Source organism: Sceloporus occidentalis, unplaced genomic scaffold, assembly GCF_023333645.1.
Source record: "Sceloporus occidentalis isolate IW3139 unplaced genomic scaffold, rSceOcc1.0.p SCAF_1, whole genome shotgun sequence".
In the NCBI taxonomy this organism is placed as follows: domain Eukaryota; kingdom Metazoa; phylum Chordata; class Lepidosauria; order Squamata; family Phrynosomatidae; genus Sceloporus; species Sceloporus occidentalis.
In genome coordinates this window covers 305,509,971-305,532,559 of record NW_028316981.1, presented here as the reverse complement: position 1 = coordinate 305,532,559, position 22,589 = coordinate 305,509,971, and the positions used below count along the sequence as shown (strand labels likewise).

The 22,589-nt window shown below is 39.5% G+C and overlaps 1 protein-coding gene across 1 annotated transcript in view; it reads left to right on the top strand.

Annotated features, from left to right (window-relative positions):
- Positions 1–20,900, top strand: part of LOC149324187 (tetraspanin-36-like) — a 35,798-nt gene extending 14,898 nt beyond the window's left edge. Inside the window, exons 2-7 of the mRNA XM_089497409.1 lie at positions 7,117–7,308; positions 8,066–8,140; positions 9,796–9,891; positions 12,293–12,451; positions 14,886–14,969; positions 17,823–20,900. Of these exons, the coding sequence (XP_089353535.1) occupies positions 7,117–7,308; positions 8,066–8,140; positions 9,796–9,891; positions 12,293–12,451; positions 14,886–14,969; positions 17,823–17,909 (693 nt within the window). The 3' untranslated portion in view covers positions 17,910–20,900. The remainder of the gene's footprint in view (positions 1–7,116; positions 7,309–8,065; positions 8,141–9,795; positions 9,892–12,292; positions 12,452–14,885; positions 14,970–17,822) is intronic.
- The last annotated feature ends 1,689 nt before the right edge of the window (positions 20,901–22,589 follow it).

The window sequence follows — 22,589 nt, the reverse complement described above, 5'->3', positions numbered from 1 at the left end:
CAACTTCATTTTATGAATGCCTTTTGATGCACCTCTGTATTTCACCTGTCTGTGACTTAGGAGAGTCTCACACACAGCTTTTAAACCACAGTTCTAGTTGTAAAATAATGCCTTTGGTGATACTTGTTACATGACGTCACCTCCAACCCATAGCTGATGTGTCTGCAAAGTTTGGTTAGGGTCCCTTTTAATTGACAGAAGAAATCCATCAATAAGCTCCCAGTTGTGCTGCAGTTCCATTAGACCTGTGTGCAAAATATTGCTGCTGGCAGTCACATGGTGTCAGTGCCTCCTCCGCGCCCCATCCTCCTCCCCCCTTGCTGTTCCCAAGCAGCCTGGTTTATTTTCTGATTTCTTTTCTTAAAACTTCAATCATATTAGCAGAACTCCAGAATGTCATTAAAAAGTTTAAAAACAGCAACAAGGCAGGGTTAAGGTGGAGTGTGGAAGAGAGTGCGATGGCAGAAGCAGCCCCAGTTGCACAGTTGCGAAGACATACAAGAATGGCTGCCCTTAAACTGATTTGCTTCAGTTTTTTATTAATTAGTACAATGATGGCAAGAATGCAGCTTGGGTGATAAGGTCCTATGTAAAAATAAAAGAGTGGTTTGCATTACTGGCTGAATATTCAATGCATTTATCATGTGCTAAAGCTGCTTCATCTGCACTGTAGATATAATGCAGTTTCACATCACTCTGAGTGCTGTAGCTCTGTCCTATAAAATACTGGGTTTGTAGTTTTACAAGGACTTTAGCTTTCTCTGCCAAAAGAGTGTTGGTGCCTCACAAATCCCAGGGTTTTATAGGGTGAAGCCACAGCAGTTAAAGTGGTGTCAAACTGCATCATTTCTACAGTGTAGATGCTCCCCTAGATTGGGAAAAGGGAATGCACTAATCCTGCTCTGCACATTCTTTCATTGTTTAATTCTACTGATTGTATCAGCCCACTGATAACGTGTGTTATAAAGTTCAGTTAAAATTAATGGGTTTATTGCTGTTTGACTTTAGGGAACAGTGGAAAATACCCACAGGGGCTAAGCTTGAGTGGCAAAAAACCTCTAGGATTTCTTGCCTACAAAAACAAGTAAGAGTGAATTTACATAGATTATTTTTAATAGACAAATTAATTCCTTAAAATGGCATTTCCCTATATGACTTCCAAAATTACATGGACAGCTTATTGTAGAAGATGTATTAGAAAATATTGTTAACCACATTAAAGTTAAACTGTAGGAAAGAGAAGCATTAAAAGCATATCCTACCAAAAAAAAATGAACTTCTCTGTTTCAACATGTAGTGTATGGACTTGTCAACACAAGAGTTAGCCTCTCCAAATGGCAGGGTTTAAAAATATATACTAATGTTCATTTGGTTAGGATTTCCTCTCTTGAGAGTTATTTCTCAATTGAGAATTTGTAACTGGTGTACAAAAGCCCCAAGTATTAATGTTTGTAACAGTGTTTTTTTTCACATAGTGCCTCTTTTCCAAAGAAAAAGAATGTAGATTCAGCTGAAGCTACATCTACACTACACTACAGGATTAATGCAGTTTGGCATTACTTTAACTGCCATGATGCAGTGCTATGGAATTCTGGGGTTTGTAATTTTGTGGCAAATTTAGTCTTTTTTAAAAGTGCTGCAACAAACTAAAGATTCTGTAAAATGGAGCAATGACAGTTAAAACGATGTCAAACTGCATTAATTCTGCATTGTGGCAGCGGCCAGATGTCAAGCATGGGAAGGAGGTATGCTAGCAATCAAAGAAAAAAAAATCCTAACACTTCACTAGTAGTTATGCCTTCACTAGTAGTAATGCCTTCGACTTCACAAGTCCCAATGCTTCACTAGTAGAATACTGTTAAAGTGTAATATTGCTAAATTACAATAACATCCAAATTCCACAATGTCCAGAACACTGAGAGCATTCAGTGCCTAACAATGAAGTCTGTAGCTTCGCAAAAGATGAAGGCAGCTTAGATAACAAGAGGACCATCTCTTTTTGCCTTGTTAATAGAAGTAAAAAATAACAATTTCCTGGAGTATCTACATGACCAGAAGAAGGGGATGGCCTGTATGAATGTCCCTCCAGTACTGCCTGAACTGAAAACTGCTACATCTTGACAAAATGCCGTGTTAGTCTGTAGAATCAGTATGTAGAGAGATCTTGTAGCACCTTTGAGACTAACTGAAATAAAAAAAGTTGGTAGCATGATACATTTCAAGAAAGAGTTTGGATGCAAACCCATGGATATACAGGTAAAATCAAAAGAATAAGAAATGGAAAGTCTCAGTACTTCTAGGGACTATCTTCCTTTCTGAATAAGCCCACAGTTGATTTTTCTTTTAGCAGTAGTTGGCATTGGGGAAGGTCATACCAAGAGCATGGCATGAAGGGTAAGTGCTTTGACTGCTTATTGCATCAAAGTCCCTGAAAGAATGAAACCCCTTGTATCTGCCATGAGAGAAAAGTTCCTGCTAGCACCCATTTGGATTAACACGAGAATTAGCCATTTTTAAATAATAAAAGCCTCCCACTCTATTCCATAGTCTTGATCCAGATGTCCATCCCTACAAACAAAGCACTCCTGAACCATTTGTCAAAGAAAACTGAAGTTCATCACTTTCCCAAAACCATTCTGCTGGCAAGGGATGCTAGGAGTTGTAGTCCAACGCATCTTGAAGGTGCCAGGTTGGAGAGCTGCCCAGTGGCAAACTGCATGTGATTGGTCAAGCCTTTTGATATTGACATATGAGGACATCTGCAAATAACCTAACTCTGAAAAGGTTCTGCTGAAGCCATTCTGCTGTCCACTGAGTGGTTTCTGGGCTTTTAGCCAGAGGGATTGAGCAAATGGCTGTCAGAGTTGCCTAAGAGACCAGTTCTTATTTCTGCCCCATGTTAAATGGGCCCCTGGTTCAAGAACACTTGGGTGATAAGGACCATATGTGATTTCTGCCTGGTTTTGCTGCTTGTTCTAAGTGAAGATGCTATTTTCTAGGTACTGGAGCTGTGGAGTGCCCTTGACTGTAGAGCCACAAAGGAACAATGGCAGTATTGTGGTCTATGGTCTGAGTTAAGAGCCAGCAGAGGAGTGGATTATCTGTGTATGAGATAATTAATAATGGGTACAACTCTAGGTGTATCCAAACAGAGTGAATGTAACCCTAACTGCCTGATAAATGTTAAATGTCCCTGCATTTAAAATCTCTATCCACGTGATGCTTATACACTCTCATGTCTCTTTCACCACTGCAATGAAGGTGACAATTTAATTTTGTTCAGATGGTAGTTGCTTTTTGCAAGCATGTATTTCACTTTAGGGAGAGTACATGCTGCTCTTGATCTCTTAGCTACTGGTGATGCTCTGGTCTCGTTGGCAAAGCTCTTTGTTGTTGTTGTTGTTGTTGTTGTTGTTGTGTGCCTTCAAGTCGTTATGGCAACCCTTAGGTGAATGTATCATAGGGTTTTCTTGGCAAAATTAGCTCAGAGGAGGGTTGACATCGCCTTGATTTGAGGCTGAGAGCATGTGATTTGCCCAAGGTGGTTTTATGACCAAGTGGGGAATAAAACCCTGGTCGCAAATCTAAGGTGAATCTATCATGGGCTTTTCTTGGCAAGATTACTTCAGAAGGGATTTGCCATTGCAATCCTCTGAGGCTGAGAGAGTGTGACACATCCAAGATCACCCAGTGGGTTTACATGGCCAAGCTGGGATTCAAACCCTGATCTCCAGAGTAGTAGAATTTCAAGATTTACAGGGAAGAGCAAGTTTCTGGGACATTTTAAAAGCAACTGAACAAGTGGGACAGGAGAGGATTAATCAAGACTGTCCTTGCCTTGGAGGGTATGCATAGAGCATGGAGATAATGATAATTGGGAGATGGAAAGAAGTGGGTGACATGTGGCAGAGCCACAGGGCCATCACACTGGATTATCCCTGCTGCTAAGGAACACACTCCCTTTTAGAGAACTGCAATATTTTAAAGGGTATGTGAAAAATTAGTGACTCTGTACTGTGGGAACAAAATTAACTTTTCTGAGCAGTGACTAGCCAATTCATTTTACATGATTACAGATAATTTGCAAATGGTGATTACCCTTTCTCCTAAAATGACCATTTGTCTTAGCCTCCCTTATCATTTTTAAGCAGCAGCAACAACAAAAGCATGAATAGGAGCATTCCTTTCTGTTTCATCCTCCCCCTCTGTCTCAAATGCAATTGAATGTACAGTTGTCCCTTACAATTCGCGGGGGATCCGTTCCAGACCCCCTACACAAATTGGGAAAATTGCCAATATTGGAGCCCCATTGATTACAATGGGGGTGCGCTTTCACTTGCGGCGTGCACTGCATTATCTCCTTTTCCCAGTTTGCCATCCACAAAAGACCGAGGGACATGAATGGCAAGATCACAAATTGGGAGGGACAACTGTATATCCAAAGTACAGAATTTGCTTGGATTGGTTTTATTACAGCTTTCAAAAAAGCTGAGGGAATACTGGATGTCTTACAGACAAGATGCGAATTAAAAATCTTGTAAAATTCTTTAAAATTATTATTAAATGGAAGAACTAGCTGTACAATCTTGGCCTTTGTTTTAAAGAACTGACCTTTTAACAGGGCAATAATCCTGCATATGTCAATGAAGACATATAGTGTCCCCTACTGAGTTCAGTAGGACTTAGTACCAGGATACAGAATTGTAACCTTTCTTATAAATGCTGGGATTTCCCAGATATTTAGGCAAAGGAGGAAGTCATAAAGCCATGACAAATTGATATCATGGAACGCATCACATGAGTCTGCCTCACATGCTTCATGGTTTTTGTAAAAAGGAAATGTTTTTTTCCTTGTTAAGATATTTTAATATGAGCAATGCATGCATCATTTTTCAAGTGTCTATTTTATATTTGTGTATTGTGTTGTTTATAGTTCCATGATGGCGGCCTGCTCATTTTTAAAGAAAATTAGCTAGAACTAAGACATATAAATGCCTGCTTGTGTGGTGCAGTGATTGAATTACAAATGGTAAAAAAGAATACAGTCGCCCCTCCCAACTTTCAGGGGATCCATTCCGGACCCCCCTCTCAGCGCAAAAATTGTGACTTGCACATATTCAAGTTCCTTAGAGAATAATGCTGTGCACGCCTGTAATGTGTGCGGGGGACTGCACACATTTTAAAGGTAGCATCTTGTCCCTCTTGTGAATAGTGAGACTGTGGACTCGTCTGCACATATGGAGGGATGACCATACGGTATATCCAAGAGTTTGTGGGTTAAAGTTCCACCGTTTTATACAAGTATCATTGAAAATGTACAAGATTCAAAGTTAATTACTTGTTCTGCAAACTGAAATAAACTGTTTGATAGCTAAGAACCCTTCTCAAGAGACTTTCTTCCTGACTGGATGGATAACATTCCTCCACCCGGCGAATGCATTAGTTAAGCAAAATATTATACTGTCACAACAAGCTGTAATGGTTGCTGCATGCTCTGAATGGCTCAGCCCTGCTAGAGATCAAGTGTGAGCTGTATGAACCTGTCCAAGCTTTGAGATCCTCAGGAGAGGCTCTTCTGTCAAGCCCACCACCTTCACAAACCCACTGCAAGTCACCTTGGGCAAGTTACACTATCTCAGCTCCAGAAAAACCCTGTGATAGAGTCAACTTAGGAGCACCATGAATCAGAAATGACATGAAGGCACACAACAACAACAGCAACAATAGTTAAATGCATACAGAAAAGGTCAACATTAAAACAGAATTAAAATGCTAAAACAAAACATTAACTGAAAAAAGAGAAAAAAGAAGTTTAAAACAGTACAAAAACTAAAATTTGTGCGACTATTCGGAATAACAGAGCAGAGTACTGCTTACCTGCCCTAATTGATTGTTGCCAGGTTTTCAAAATAGCAGTGAGGGATAAGTCTAGAAATTTTATTTAAAAATTTGACCCAAAAAACTTGGGTTGACTTATCCACAGGTCAATGTAAGTACTGTACTTTAACTCTTATCAGAAAAGGAACCATCCCCTGGTGAAAGGTGAGAGCTTAATTCTTCTTGGAGCGACTAAAACAATCATCAACCCCTCTACTCTCTCATCCATACAGCCCTTAGGGTGAGCACAAACAGGTATGCCTGTCAAAAGTTTTGAGATCTTTAGCATCATTTTACTTTGCTTCATCCTTTATATCCTTTCTTACATGCTGCTACATTTTACCCTTGACTTATCCATGGGTCATATCAAAATCCATAATTTTGGCCCTAAAACTTGCCCTCAACTTATACATGAGGTCAACTTATAGTCGAGTATATATGGTAGTTGAAATTCATGACATGCAGGGTTTACAACTGGGAAACAGCTATTAGCAAGCTTGTGTTCTGCCAAAATATCAAGTGAATGTATTGGATTTCTGTTAACCGACCCATGTGTTTCTCTGTAAAATTCACCTATTATCCACATTCGTGCATTATGTGATGCACACACCTCTGTCTGTTTGAAGGGCTTTTGCTGTCATCGTTGTATGCCTCCAAGTCATTTCCAACCTATGGTGATCCTAAGGTGAACTTATCACTGGGTTTTCTGGGGCTTAGAGTGTGTGACTGGCCCAAGGTCATCGAAAGGGTTTTCATGGCTCAGTGGAGAATTGAACCCTGGTCTCCAGAGTCACAGTCTTTTAGCCTACAAGGAATGCAATGGCAACCTTCCTCTAACCCAGTGGATTCCCAAACTTTGGTCATCCAAGTGTTTTGATTCCAGATTCTAGGATTTCTGACCTTTGCCCAAGGTGGCTGGGTTTTCTGGGAGTTGAAATCTAAAACCCCTGGAAGACTAAAGTTTGGGAATTACTGCCTAACCAATCTTGCTAAGGAAACCCTAGGATAGGGTCACCTTATGGTTGCCATAAATTTAAAATGACTTGAAGGCACACAACAACAGCAGCAAGAACAAGGCATGGAAACAGACAGGTGTTGTGATTCAATTCATTTTTAGGTATATTGGGAGGAATCAGTTGGGTTCACTGGGAAAGGGAGGGGAGACAGCCGTAATAATTTAAAATGATTTGTTTGATCTCATGGTTGAAACAAACTATATTTTATTTTATTTTATTTTAGGCTGCAGCAGCTGGCCTCACCTATGTCGGTGGGTATGTTCTCAACACGTACAAGGCCTATGATCCCTTCCTTCAAGACAAATATGCTCTCTTGCCAGCAGTCATCATCATTTGTGTCGCTGTGGTAATGTTCATAATTGGGTTGGTTGGCTGCTGTGCCACCATCCGTGAGTCCAAGGTTGGACTGGGAGTGGTAAGTGTGTGTATCCGTCATGGGAAATGCCTTCTGCAATAATTAGATTGTCCTGAAGGAGCCAGCAGCCTCTTTCCCAGACAAGTAACTTACCCATCATCTGCATCTGTCACTCCTAGAAGCTAATAGTCGGCAGAAGGAAAGACAAACAAATTATCACAGGAAATTTAGATATGGCAGAAATTTCTTAAGGGTTCGTTCAGGGTTCATTCAAAGCCTGGGTTCCCACCACACCTTGCTTACAAGTCAGGCTTGCAAGGCCATGCTTCCACTTGAAAATAAGGTGCTCAGGGAGTGTGTGCCTGGTTTTCAAAGCCAATGTGGATTTTCTTCCTAGAAACAGCTGGGGGGACCCAAGGGATGCAAAAACAGCTAGGATATGTACAAATGTTTCTTAGTAGTCTCTGCCATAGGGCAACTGGGTGAAGAATTTTCTACAAAAGAAAGGTAGACTGTCTACAAGGATATGATAGTTTGGGGAGAACAAGAATATGTACAAATGCAGCTTTTAGGTGATGCCAGACTGGCTTTGAGACAGTTGGAGCTTTGACACATCAAGGCACTATCTGGAGGAGATGGGATTTCTAAGGCTGCATCTCTTGTGATGCTTGGCAATGAAGCAGAGAAAGACAAATCTCTCCACCCCAGTTTCACTCCTACTTTATGTATGTGTACAACACCTGTCCAAAAGATGATGCATACTCCCATGTTTCTCTCTTTCTCTTCCCGACCTCCTCTCAATTGCTTCTCATTTCAGTTCCTGGTCATTATCCTGATGATCTTCGTTGCAGAAGTGGCAGCCTTTGTTCTTGGATTTATTTACAGAGGAAAGGTAGGTGAAAATATTTGTGTGCCTTTTGGGCCAATGATACAAGTAGGTGGCAGACCCAGCACTGAATTCTTGTGACCTTGTTAATGCTGGGACAGGGCTCTATAATAGGGTCATACCAGACCTGGGGCCTTTTCACCACTCTACACAGTTATAACGTTGTGACTCCACATGCTCTCTGGCTGAGTATTCTAAACATCCCTTCCTGAACTGTAGATCCCAGGATTCCACAGGATGGAATCATGACAGCTAAAGGGGAACCATAGTGCTGTGTTTGTGCAGAGTGAAAGGACCCTGGAAGGTTGTGTAATTCTTGAGAATATGTGTGCATTGCAATCATATGCAAGAGCTTAGCATGCAAGAGGCAGGATATCTTGGAAGTGATTCAGACATTGTGAAATCAAAGGCTTTCATGGCTGGCATCCATAGTTTTTTGGGGTTTTTTCAAGCTATATGGCCATGTTCTAGAAGAGTTTATTCCTGATGTTTCACCAGCATCTGTGGCTGGCATGTTCAGAGAATGCTGAATTCAGATATTGATTTTTTTGCATGACAATGTGAATAATCTCATTCACACATTCTGGTTTTGTTGTTCACACTATGAAACTGCATCTATGCACATCTCTGTGAGTTGATTTTCTCACACAAGCCAGTGCTCGAATAAAGATGGAAATGAGGGTGTGAATGTATTTGAAGCACAAGGCATGCAGAGTTTTAACCAGATTTATCCTGGTTCTATTCACATCAGTTATTCACACAGCTGAGAATGCAAATCTTTACACAGAAAAAATCTCAAATCCATTCTCCTGGGTTAAGTGGTTTATTTGGCAGCCCTCCAAGGAAGCTTAATCAAATGTATTCAAAATGCATGTGAACAACAAAGATTCAACTCAGATTGTACCTGGATTATTTTCACTGCCTGAATATCCGCTTGGTATAGTGAGAACCAGACAGGCATAAAAGACAACTCTTCTTTTGCACCTGACCAGTCCAGAAACCTCATACTGTCTGAGGGTAAGGTTGCTCACTATATTGATTTCTGGGATATGAGCACAGAGGATGCTCATTTGAACATTACAACATGTACTTAATTTATTTGAAGTATTTTTATCCTACTTGTCAGTCTGAACTATGTATAGAAGTTTACAGAAGATAACAACCAAACCAGTCTCTTCCTATAATCTTATGGTGTAGACAGCAAGAGACACACCCAGGCATGAAGACAAACAACTCCCCCCCCCCTATTCTGTCCTCTCACCATCACATAACTCCATTTTCTCATCAGATGGCCCTGTTTCCCCAGGCCATGGTGAAAGTGTTGCAAGGTACTTTTGCTGCTGAGCTTTGTTTTATATACCTTTGTATACAAAAAGAAAAGAAAAAAAGAAAGGGAAAAACTTTTTGTGCCTACTTTTCGAAATATTTTGTAAATCGTTTCACACAACCCTATCTGCTGTTCACTCATTCCTGATTTTCTCTCTATACTAGCCACACCTTTCCACTTAACATACAGTTCAGATACTTGTGTGTTTCACTTGGGTAGCAAACATGTATTGAGCCCTGTTTTTTAATTCATTTAATATTGCCATGGGAGTAGAATTATGTTAACTTTGGAGTGGCTGCTGACACAAAACATGTACCATGCTTCCTTACTGCAGATAAAAACAGATTTGCATGAACCAATGGTACAAGCATTCAAGGTCTATGATGGGAAATCAGAAGAGTCTCATGTCGTAGATTACCTACAAAGAGAGGTAAATAAGCTGCACATTCTGTTTAGCATTACTGTTGTAAGCTTTCTCCTCTGGTAGAATAACCTGTTATGTTAGTTTTGGAATTACAAACATGTTGGATCTTCGTACATAGACTATGCAGATTGCAGTGGCTCCCCTTTTAATGACAGGCAAACAGACTTTGGGAGAAACAGGTGTGTAGGAACTGGGCAGCTGTATGAAAATGAGAGGTGTGGCATCATGTTGTTGGTAAAGCAAAGGCCTTGCATGCAGAAGGTCCCAAATTTAATACCATCTCTACTTTTAAATAAAGCAGTTGATGGGAAAGAACCCTGCTTGAGGCACTGATTTAATGGATCAGGCCATATTAGCGCCATTACTCCAAAAATGGATTCAGGAGTGATCACAATGAGACAAAGCTGTTGGTATAAAATTTCTTGGTGATGAATGATGCTTTACAATAAGAATATCGTATGGAAGCTGGAGTTCCTTGCAACCAATGGTAAGCTAGATCCCCAGGCAACACCAAGGATTGCTCCAAAGCCAACACAGTTTCCCTAGGCTGGTCGCATATTTTCTCCCCCTCTCCCCTAACTGCAACCAGGTCAAAGGTATGGTTGCAACATCAAGCATCATTTCTTCTTCTTAGAAGGTCTGAAAATAGAAAAGCCAAGCAACTATGGCAAAATCACTCTGCTCCCCCTCTCACAGCTGGGCCAAAAGGTGAAGGAGGCATATATACTGTGATATTCTCCCAGAAAAATAGGTTATGCCTGGTTTTTATCTGCTGGATTGCTCTACCAAAATGACTAGTAAAGTGTAATAATATGGAAAGTAAAACAGCCCATTCCATGCCAACCAGCGGCACTGTAAGAGTGTTTTGTTATGGTTCATGTAGCCTGGAGAAAAGAAGGTTAAGAGGTGATATGATAGCCCTGTTTAAATATTTGAAAGGATGTCATGTTGAAGAGGGAGCAAGCTTGTTTTCTGCTGCTCCAGAGAACAGGACCCGGAACAATGGATGCAAGCTACAGGAAAAGAGATTCCACCTCAACATTAGGAGGAACTTCCTGACAGTAAGGGCTGTTCGACAGTGGAATGCACTCCCTCGGAGGGTGATAGAGTCTCCTTCCTTGGAGGTCTTTAAACAGAGGCTGGATGGCCATCTGTCAGGGATGCTTTGATCTGGATTTCCTGCATGGCAGGGGGTTGGACTGGATGGCCCTAGTGGTCTCTTCCAACTCTACGATTCTATGATTCTATGATTCTATGTGTAGCATTGCCAGATTGAAAGGGGCAGGAGAAAAGCATCTGGATGGGCAGTAAAAGGTCATGTAAGAGCAGAGAATACAGCTGAAAGGTGGGTTGCGGGAGGAGATGTTGCATAGTTTTGCCTGGCAAAACCATATATAGTTCTCTTTGTATCAGCTGGGATTTGGTTCCAGGATTCCCCATGGATCCCAAAATCCAGGGATGCTTAAGTTCCATTAAATACAATGGCATAGTGTCATTCATATAAAATGGCAAAATGAAGGTTTGCTTTCTGGAATGTTTATATTTTAAAATATTTTCAAGCCATGGGTTGTTGATTCCATGGATACAGAAGAGCAACGGTACTACATCCTCCTGCTCTTGCATTTATTAACAGATCCAAGATATAGGAATCGTATCTTGTATTCAACCTGGGAGCCCTATTCATGTGGCAAATGGCACAATCACCACAAATGGAGAGCACCTTTCACTTCAAGTTGAGAAAGAAATAGTGAATGAAACTGATGAATAGACTCACCTGGTAGAACACAGTTACTGTATTTGTAGTACTGCTGGTTTTTAATAGGATTATTGAAGAAACGTAAATTGATTGGAGTATTGTTTTAAATAGATGTTTACCTTGTTTTTCAACCAGAAAAAGTTTCTAGAAAAGTCTAAATATATTATTTATTTAGAATTTGTTTGTCAGTCATTATATTTCTCATCCCATTATTAGAGAGGAATGTGCCTATTTATAAAAGATTTTATTGAGAAATATTTATTAATTCATTCATTCCATTTGTTCTCCATCTTGCTCTCAGCATAAGACTAATTTTTATTCTTGAACATATGCTATGAGTATGTTCTGTTCTGTAATGTGTTTAATAACATGATCTTCATAAGAATAAGAACTAATACCTTCTTCTCTTTGTAGTAAAGAATTTATCAAAATTTTGAAAAATCACCACCCTACATTTTAATGGTGCCATGATATATAGAGTGTCTTGATTCCATATTTAAAAAATATAATTGTGGTGTTTTCAGTTTATAATGGCTGTATTATGGATCAGGAGGGTCTGTAAACTGTAGTTACTTAAAGTAGGGCAACATGTCTTAAGTCTTAATGGTGTAAATACTGGCTTCGATTCCATCTCATATGTTTTTCTTGCAGCTTCAGTGCTGTGGCATCATCAATTATACAGACTGGATCGGTAGCCAGTGGTACAATTCCTCCGGCAAGAACAACAGTGTACCCTTGAGTTGCTGCAAGCTAGATGTTAGCAAGAACTGCACTGGACAGCTGAGTGAGACAAAATTTCTCAATACTCAGGTAAGAGCAGACAACATTCAGAACCTGTATGAGAGTATTAGTATTCTTAGGACCTGAAGACTAACACAAGCATGAACTTGTTCCCAGTTAGGCCTTGCTTCCCAGGTGCCTCTTTGCCAATCTTCACATGAACCACATATATTTTGAATTCTTGGAAAGCAACCTCTTTCTTTCAGTTGCACACTTATTAGCTGTACCAAGTTCTGAATCCTCATATTTGGAGGCAGCATGCCATAAACATTTTCTGCAGAGCAACAGCACAAGACAGATCTTATCGTGTCTAACTTGTCAACCTCACAGATGCATCTAATGGGCTGCTGCAGAAAACAAACTGCAAAAGAAGATGCCAGCCACAGATGCAGGCGAAACGTCAGGAATAAACTCTTCTAGAACACAAACAACTCCCCCCCACACAAAAAAACCCTATAAAACTGCAAAAGAGATAAACCTTTGGTCTAAGCCAGCAAGGCTCATCTTTTATGCTTATGATTATAGGCATAGCTTAGATTCTCCAAGCCAGAAGCAGCAACAGAGTTGACTAAAATATGTGCCATCAGATGTTGTTGTATAGTAAATCCCATGAGCCCTACCTATCATGGCCAATAGTGAGGGATGATACAGTTTGGTTCCCAGCTATATAAAGGACTGAATTGGGGAGATTGAGGCACTGAGATCTGCAGAAGAGATCTAGTAAGGGCTTTCTTAATTGTTAGTCCCATGAATTCCCTATGAAGGAAGGCTAGCCTGCCTCCACTCCTATTTTCTGAGGCAGGTTGTGCAGCCATCATGCATGATAGACACAGATTCTTCTATTCAAGTGGACCTATGACAACTGACCTTGCCTTCTGAGGAGGTTTCCTTTTAATGGTTGTTGCTATATTTTCTTTCATTAGTGTGTTTTAAAACTATGTTTTAAAGTTTTTTTGATGGTTTTGTTCATTTTATATTTGTATTTCTGCAACTCAGTTGTAAGCTGCCTTGAATCACATATAGGATGGGTGACACCAAGTTTGCCAACAATAAATGTGAAAGGGATGTAGGCATCATAGCAAACCACAAGCAGAATATGAGTCAACAGTGCCATGCAGCAGCTAAAAAAGCCAATGCGATAGGCTGCATCAACAGAAGTATAGTGTCTAGATCGAGGGAAGTAATAGAGTCACTCTATCCTGCTCTGGTCAGCCCCCACCTGGAATATTGTGTCCAGTTCTGGGCACCACAATTTAAAAATGATGTTGAGAAGCTGGAGCGTGTCCAAAGAAGGGCGACTAAAATGGTGAAGCGTCTAGAACCCATGCCATATGAGGAGAGACTTAGGGAGCCAGGTATGTTTAGCCTGGAGAAGAGAATGTTAAGCGGGGACAGGATAGCCATGTTCAAATATTTGAAAAGATGTCATATTGAAGATGGAAGAAACTTGTTTTCTGACGCTCCAGGGAACAGGAGCAATGGAGTCAAAGTACAGGAAAAGAGATTCCAAATAAACATTAGGAAGAACTTCTAATGGTAGAAGTTTTTTGGCAGTGTAATATGCTGCCTCCAAGTGTGGAGGAGTCTCCTCCTTTGGAGGTTTTTAAACAGAGGCTGGATGGCCATCTGCCGGGGGTGCTTTGATTGTGTATTCCTGCATGGCAGGAGGTTGGACTGGATGGCCCTTGTGGTCTCTTCCAACCGATTCTATGAGTCCCATTTGTGGCAGAAAGGCAGGATATAAAATGAAAATAAATGATGGGAGTTGTAGTCCAGCAAGATTTAGAAGGTCATATGTTCTCTACTCTATTACAGTACTTTCTCTTCAATCTAGCCTTTGTTTTAGGCTTTATCTACATTGGAGAATTACTGCATAGGTCAATGCTATGAAATTTTTAGGATTTGTAGTTCTGTGAGATATTCAGCCTTCTCTGTCAGGGAGCTCTGGTTCCTAAACAAACTGCAAATCCCAGGATTCTGTAAGCTGGAGCTGTGATAAAGTAGCGCCAAACTGCATTAATTCTGCAGTGGGACAGCAGACTTAGCTGGCATTATTTCCATGGGGCTCCTGCTTTCCATTCGCCTTCTTACACCGACCCTATCATTCCTTCTCACCAGCTGTGCATTTCCTTTCCTGTCTGTGCATGATGGAATTCTCCTCACCCAAATCAACCTGAGACAGATCCCTGGCACAGAAACCCCCTTTAAGGACTGTGAGCACTAATTAAACTGGAACTGAAAAATTAAACTGTTTGGGAAATTAAGCTGTTTGGGAATTCACTAGGGTTGAAGTAAGAGTTTTTGGCTGTTTTGCTGATCAGCTCTGAAGGAGACATCCCACTGGACCACATACATGATGGCTGCACAACCTGCCTCAGGTTCTTTCATTATTTGTTCTGGAGGAAATGGTATGAACTAATGTGTGCTATATCTGTCCCCCCCCCCCCCCTCGATGTCCCTGCAGGGCTGTGAAGACAAAGTGAAATCTATTCTACAGAGTGTCCTTAGCTATGCTATGGTTGTCATCCTCGGCTTTGCCATTGTGAAGGTATTTCCAAAGTTTAAATATACATTTAATCAGTGCTGTTGGTCAAACTTCAGATGGAAAAGGAAGGAAATGTTTTAAAAATGCAGCCAGATTTAACTATGCAGCTGCATAACATTCTAATAGTTGCCCATGGGATTAAGACAGACTTATACAATGATGCAAGTTGTGCATATATAAATGTTTTCTCCTTCTTCCATATACTTCCAGGACCACCAATACAGCTGACATGCATGTTCAGGAAAGAGAAAAAAAAAATAAGTCGACACACAGTACAAAGCCCATTGGCAGACTCCATTTCCACTAGATGCAATAAAAAAAATTTAAAATCAATTTTAAAAAATACAAAAAGCAAACCTTGATTTTGCCATTTTATATAAGGGACACTATTTTACTATGCCATTGTCATAATGGGACTGAATCACTCACATATTTTGGTATCTACAGGATGTCCTGGAACCAAACCCCAGCAGATACCAGGGACCCACTATATGTGCTGCTCAGTAGCACAGCAAGCAACCTTGGAGACAAACCTTAAACTCCTAAATAACTGAACTTGTCACTTAATCAGTATACCCTCATGTTTTGCATTCCTGTTGCCATTTGCACCTACCTGTACAACCAGTTCATTAATGGCTATAAAAGTATGTTCCTAGGCATATTCACTCCATGCATGTGATGAAATACACTTATTGTATGAAAGTTTATTCTACCAACCTCTTTCTCTCAGTCTCAAAGATCCCTTTGCTGCAAGTTCCCATTTGCATCCTAAGTAAAAGATACAACAGTAGATGCAAATGCATAACAGAAATTTCACTATAAAATGTCTACTCTTTTGTTGTTCCCTCCCAAATCCAAATGCATTTGAGGAAGTAGACTTTAGTCTACAAAAGTTCATGCTGCCAACTTCTTTCTTTCAGTTCATTTCAAAGGTGCCACAAGATCTCTCTACCTACTGATTCTACAGACTAACATGTGCCCGATACACACTGGCCAAATGGCGTGTAGCAGTGCCAATACTAGGGTTCAGGAACATGCATTAACTGCACGCTCCTGAACCCTACGGTGTATCGGTGGTGGCCTACTGGCAGCATCCCATCCACACGTGCACCACCATCTTCACGTAACGGAAGCATAACATCCATACATTGCTGTGCGTCCGTTATGTCATGAGTGTGCCAATGGCGCACTCATGACTTAACCCAGGCACCGCTAAAAAAACCCCAGAAGAACTGGATTCTTTTTACTCTGGAGGGACGTTGCGCAGAATTAAAACGGATGCCTCCAGTCCGCCATTTTTGGGCAGACTGTACTGTGCCATGGCTATACCTTTGAATCCTTCCAAATACGAGATTGAAAAATCTTGTTCTCTTCTACAAAGTGAAAAGGGCCTAATCCTTACTCTTGGCAACTGCATCTCCTTTCCTCTCCAGCTTTTCCTCTTTCTGTGAACTCAACTAATAAGACTAACCCTTCCTTTATTATTTCTCCATGCACTGAACCAAACCAAACATTATTGACAGGGGTTAGACCAACACATTTTATCCCACAGGGCTTTGAGGTCTTATCCATTCTGTTCTCTCCTTATATTAACACCTTCAGTATTTTGGAGGCTGCACACAAATCTCCTGCTTTCATCCTTGACCATACTGCTCCTGAGCAACTGGACTTCTACTGTGCTGGTGCTGTATTGGTCAAAAGCCACATAGATAGACTCACCATACCTACTGTTTTAAGTGGGACAGGACAGTTTTTTAAATATTTCAAACCATGCCATTGCTTTAATAAACCTGTCTGGTTTGTCCCATTTCCAAGAAAAATGGCCTGTCGGGTTGTGAAAATGCTTTGAAGAACGTTGTTTGAAATTCTTGTGATAAAAAAACCCCCAAAAACAAGAATAAAAAATTGTGTCATGGAGTGTGAGAGGTTTTATGATAAGGTACTGAAAGACCAAAAATTGCTGCGTAACATTACTTCATCAGATAGATATTCATTGTACGACCATTTTGGAGATATAACCTCCCCCTCTATCCCTAGTTAAACTTTTGTTCTGTCACTGAAGAATAACTGTCAGTTCAATATTTTCATGTAAAAAACCCTGTTGTTATTGTCTTACTTTTTCATGAATATGGAATATTACGAAAACCCATCCAGTTTTACCATCCTAATGTCCCATTTTTGTCTCAAGGAAATATGGTCAGCCTACAGATAGGAGAAATGGCCAATTTTTTAGGTCTCCCTCCTTGTTCTTAATAGAAATATGTGTTTGGAAGCTGACTAATCTTATATTCCATTTTTTTGTATTAGAGGTAGTCCTTTGGCTGCTTTCCCTGGTTTGCTGTGAATGAGAAGGTGCTATATAGCAAAATAAAGCAACATCGCCATCTTCAGACAAGCAAAAATATAAGTGCACAAACTACCTTCATTTTTGATTTAGGCCTCCTTGGGCTGCATCTGCACTTCAAAACTAATGCAGTTTGATACTGCTTTAACAGCCATGGCTGATTGCTATAGAATTCTGGGATTAATAGTTCTGTGAGATATTTAGCTTTCTCTGTTGGAAAGTTCTGGTGGCACAACAAACTGCAAATCCCAGGACTCCATAGGATAGAGTCATGACAGTTGAAACGGTGTAAAACAGCATTAATTCTGCAGTGTCTGGGAGCAGCATTTGTTAGCTCTAAAAATGTCTTTTAAAAATGAGACAGAAACAGAGAGGTAAACTGTTGCAATCATTTGAAAATTTGTATAACTTAAAAAAAAAAGTTTACATTTTTGAACTGTACATTTTTCTGAATTGTGACCCAAGCACCTTGAACGTTGCTTAAAATACTAATTATTCTTTTCCAATTTCAGTTCTTTGGAATGCTTAGTGTCTGTGTGCTGGCCTGCAAGAGAGAAAGTGATGGTTACCAATCTTTAAATTCAGGAGTATTTGCATGACCGGATGACGGAGAGTGACTTTTCTTTGGTCTTACATGGATAAAATGGATGTGGAAAAGATGCCTTGCAAAGAAAATGTTGACCTGCTTTTCTAAAAATGCCAAAGGAGATTGTGATCATTTTAAAAAGTTGTATTTAATGTGAAATAGCTTGGCTTTAATATATCGATTCAGCCTGATGTAGCTGAATTAAGGTGAACATCCTTCCTTAGAACAGTCTTTCTCAACCTGGCATGCTCTAGATGGAAAGGGATAATGGGAATAGTAGTCCAGTATATCTCAAGGGGTACCAGTTTGGGGAAGACTACCTTGGAACAATAGCATATGAAGCCATAATAATAATAATAATAATAATAATAGTTTTTATTTATATCTTCCCGCCTCTCCCGATGGATTGAGGCGGGATCACAACAGAGTTAAAAACAATTACAATATTACAACATTAGTTACCACATAATTAAAACCACAGCTAAAAACATTAGAAAGGGCAGTCCTCTGTATAAAATTCTTATTATATATATAAAATTCTTATTTTATATATATATATATATATATATATATATATATGTTTGTTTTTTAAAATGTTCTTAAAGAAATTATTTTTTTCAAACCCAATTATTTTCCCCCCCAAATATCTGATGTGTTTCTCCTGTTCTGTTGAGTTGACTGAATATTCACAAAGGATGCTTGAAGTGATGTAGGTGTCATCATCACCTATGAATGTCAATCTAAGATGAATGTAGTCTCACTTTTAGGGTATACAAACTGTGCTGACAACTGTTTGCGGTGACTGTTGGCATCTTCTGATGCCTCTTGTAGTTTGCAGACCTCTGCCCATTACATCTGGGATCATCTTTATTCAAATCTGAATGCTGACATTCATCAAATGTCTGATAGTCATGGTATTATATGGATAACCTGGAAAAAGCTTTGGACTAAAACTCCCCCAGTGAACATGTTGACTGTCTTGGCTGGAGGGTTCTCGGAGTTATAATCTGGAAAGGTCACTTTTTCCAAGTTTTGACCATATGCATTCTGTAGAGACATGGGGGAGTGATACTTTTGCAATATGTCCGTAATTACATTGGAAACTTTGAATAAAAAATATTAAAAAATAAATTAAAAACAGCTGGTACAGTCTGCTTAGGTCAGTTGCTTATCCAATTCCACATGCTTTCAGCTAGTTTCAAGTGACCAACATTATAAAGCACAATAGTAGAATCACAGAATCATAGAGTTGGAAGAGACCGCAAGGGCCATCCTGTCCAACCCCCTGCCGTGCAGGAAATCTAAATCAAAGCATACCCGACAGATAGCCATCCAGCCTCTGTTTAAAGGCTTCCAAGGAAGATCTCCCTGAAGTTTATCAGACAAGGGAAATTGGAAGTATAATCCAATAGCAATCTGAATGCAATCATGGGGTTTAACATTATTGCATGATAACCCACTACACGCAAATTCGGGCAATGGGAAGTCAGTCCGAACACAATCATGTGGTTTCACATTATTGCGTGATAGACTGCCACATGCAAATTCAGGCAATGGCATGCTATTTTTGGGCAATGGGGAGCCAGTTCGAATGCAATGCGTATTCACATAATTGCGTGAAACTAGCGACTTTAAGTGAATGAGCTTTGGCCCCATTTTCTTTTCATTCGAATTTAAGAGAAATTCCTCCCGTTTGATAAACACCCCTGTCCTCAGATCCCCGAGAACAAACAACTGCTTTGTCTAAATTTATAAATTTATGAAGGCACATGAAAGTCTTCTGCAGCTGTTCCTAAACCTTTTGGAGCCACAGGCACACTGAAAATCTGATGAAAAGTATGGATGCCCTTTCCAGAAGAAGAAAAAAAAGGCACTTAAATACTAAAATTAAAATGACAGGGAAGAAATTGAATCATAACAGTTTAGCACACGAAGGAGATAATAGAATCGTAGAGTTGGAAGAGACCACAAGGGCCATCCAGTCCAACCCCATTCTGCCATGCAGGAAATCTAAATCAAAGCATCCCCATTGACAGATGGCCATCCAGCCTCTGCTTAAAGACCTCTAAGGAAGGAGACTCCAATACACTCCGAGAAAGGAGTGTGTTCCACTGTCAAACAGCCCTTACTGTCAGGAAGTTCTTCCTAATGCTGAGGTGGAATCTCTTCTCCTGGAGCTTGCATCCATTGCTCCGGGTCTTGTTCTCTGGAGCAGCAGAAAACAAGCTTGCTCCCTCCTCAATATGACATTCCTTCAAAGATCAGGAGTTTATCCCATGAATATCCCAGAAAAATTGCACAATTATGCTAAACGGCATCGCAGAAAACCTGCCATTAAAGTGGTCACAAAAAAGCATTAACGTGCATCTTTTTACTTTCAGGATCTCAGCGACCATGCATTTCCTATACCACCTTATTTGTGCAATTGTGTGTGATAATCATTTGCGCAATTACTCTCCATTTTGATTTGTTTATGGGATGCTTTAAATGCACTTTAATCTCTCTTTAATGCCAAAATTAGCCCCAGTGTGATAAACTCAGTAGAATCATAGAGTTGGAAGAGACCACAAGGGCAAACCAGTCCAACCTGAAAATATTGTAACAACATTTTTCAGCACCAAAGGCAATCTATTATTACCAGTAATTCAGATCAGTATGTTTGTGTTGGACTCAGTTGGGAAGTTTTGTGAAGCAGTTTTTAATTTCTGTAGCAATTTGCCTTTGCCTGTACTTACGTTCTTAGACTGCACTGAAAAATAGTTGTCTGAATGGCTCCTTGCAAAGGTAGGCATTTAATTTCAGGAAGGCTTTTAATGTGCCCCATTTTGCTTATTTCTCGTCTGGTTACATTTATTTTATATAACAGTCTTCATATTTTTGTGAGCAAAGGAACTATTTAGGTTGCATACATGCTTGAAGAAAAATACGTCAGTGACAACATTACCTTCCAAACCGTTTTGCTTTCCTTTCCTGAATGTCACAAGAATATTTGTGTTGAAAAGAAGCAGAGTTCTTTCTCAATGCTAAATAAAATGTTTTAAACATTAATTTTGCCATCTTTTATTTCATGTCAAACTGGTATGATAGAGCTGGAGGGAAGTGAAGCACTTGTATACAAGAAACCATGCTATGAGACTCTGTTAGGGTGCATCTACACTAAAGAAATAATACAGTTTGATACCAGTTTAAGTGCTGTAGCCCCATCCTATGTAGGGATGCCATATCCCGCCTGGGAGCGGGGCCACACGGTCCCGCCCCGGCTTGGCCCCGCCCCCAGGACTCCCCCCCCCCCCCCAGCAAGGCCCTGGAGGCAGCTCCACCTCTCCCTGTGGCTCTGTGCCACCCTCCCTGCCTCCCTGCCTCCCTCAGCCTAGAGAGCAGGTCTTCAGGACATCTGCCACTCAGAGCTTTTGCCCGCCCACGTTGGTATATATGCCTTGCAAGAGGCCTTACTTTCCAGGTTACAGTGAGAAAAGAAAAAAAAGGCCATCAATCGTTCATGTTTCACTGGGAGTCTAAATGCCTCATCTTTTAAACGTATACCGCGTTGGTATTCTTGTAATTCTTTATCACAGGATTGTTTTTGAGGCCCTAAACACCTTTACTTGTAATATGCAAATTTCTCCCAAAGCTGACCAATGGGAAAGAAGCAATCAGCCCTCCACTTGGGTTGGTTTTCAATGGCTTGGAAGGAAGAGATTTGCCTTGCTTGTAAATAGGAAGGGCTTTGGGGTAGCAAAAGGCTGCAGAAATAGTTTGACCCCCCCCCCTTAAACATCCATGGCTCAGTGCTATAGGATTCTGGGAATTGTAGTTTCTTGTGGCACCAGAGCTCTCTTGATAAAAGGAGGCTCAATGGTCCACAGAGCTACAGTTCCCAGGATTCCATAGCCTTGAGGAGGAGGAGGAGGAGGAGGAGGAAGAGGAAGGGTGCCTTGAAGGGCAGAATTGGGGCAGAGGAGGAGGAGGAAAGCTGAGTCAGTGGCCATTAGGTCTGCCTTGGTTTTTTGGGGTTTTTTAAATTATTTTTAAAAATATAAAATACTTATTTTATTTTATTTTATTAATTTTTATTATTGCTTTTTATTTTTTTAATTTTTATTATTGCTTGTTTTTATTTTATTTTATTAATTTTTATTATTGCTTGTTTTTATTTTATTTTATTAATTTTTATTATTGCTTGTCTTTATTTTATTTCATTAATTTTTATTATTGCTTGTTTTTATTTTATTTCCTTAATTTTTATTATTGCTTGTTTTTATTTTATTTCATTAATTTTTATTATTGCTTGTTTTTATTTTATTTTATTATTTTTTATTATTGCTTGTTTTTATTTTATTTCATTAATTTTTATTATTGCTTGTTTTATTTTATTTCATTAATTTTTATTATTGCTTGTTTTTATTTTATTTCCTTAATTTTTATTATTGCTTGTCTTTATTTTATTTCATTAATTTTTATTATTGCTTGTTTTATTTTATTTCATTAATTTTTATTATTGCTTGTTTTTATTTTATTTCCTTAATTTTTATTATTGCTTGTTTTTATTTTATTTCCTTAATTTTTATTATTGCTTATTTTTATTTTATTTTATAAATTTTTATTATTGCTTGTTTTTATTTTATTTTATTAATTTTTATTATTGCTTGTCTTTATTTTATTTTATTAATTTTTATTATTGCTTGTTTTTATT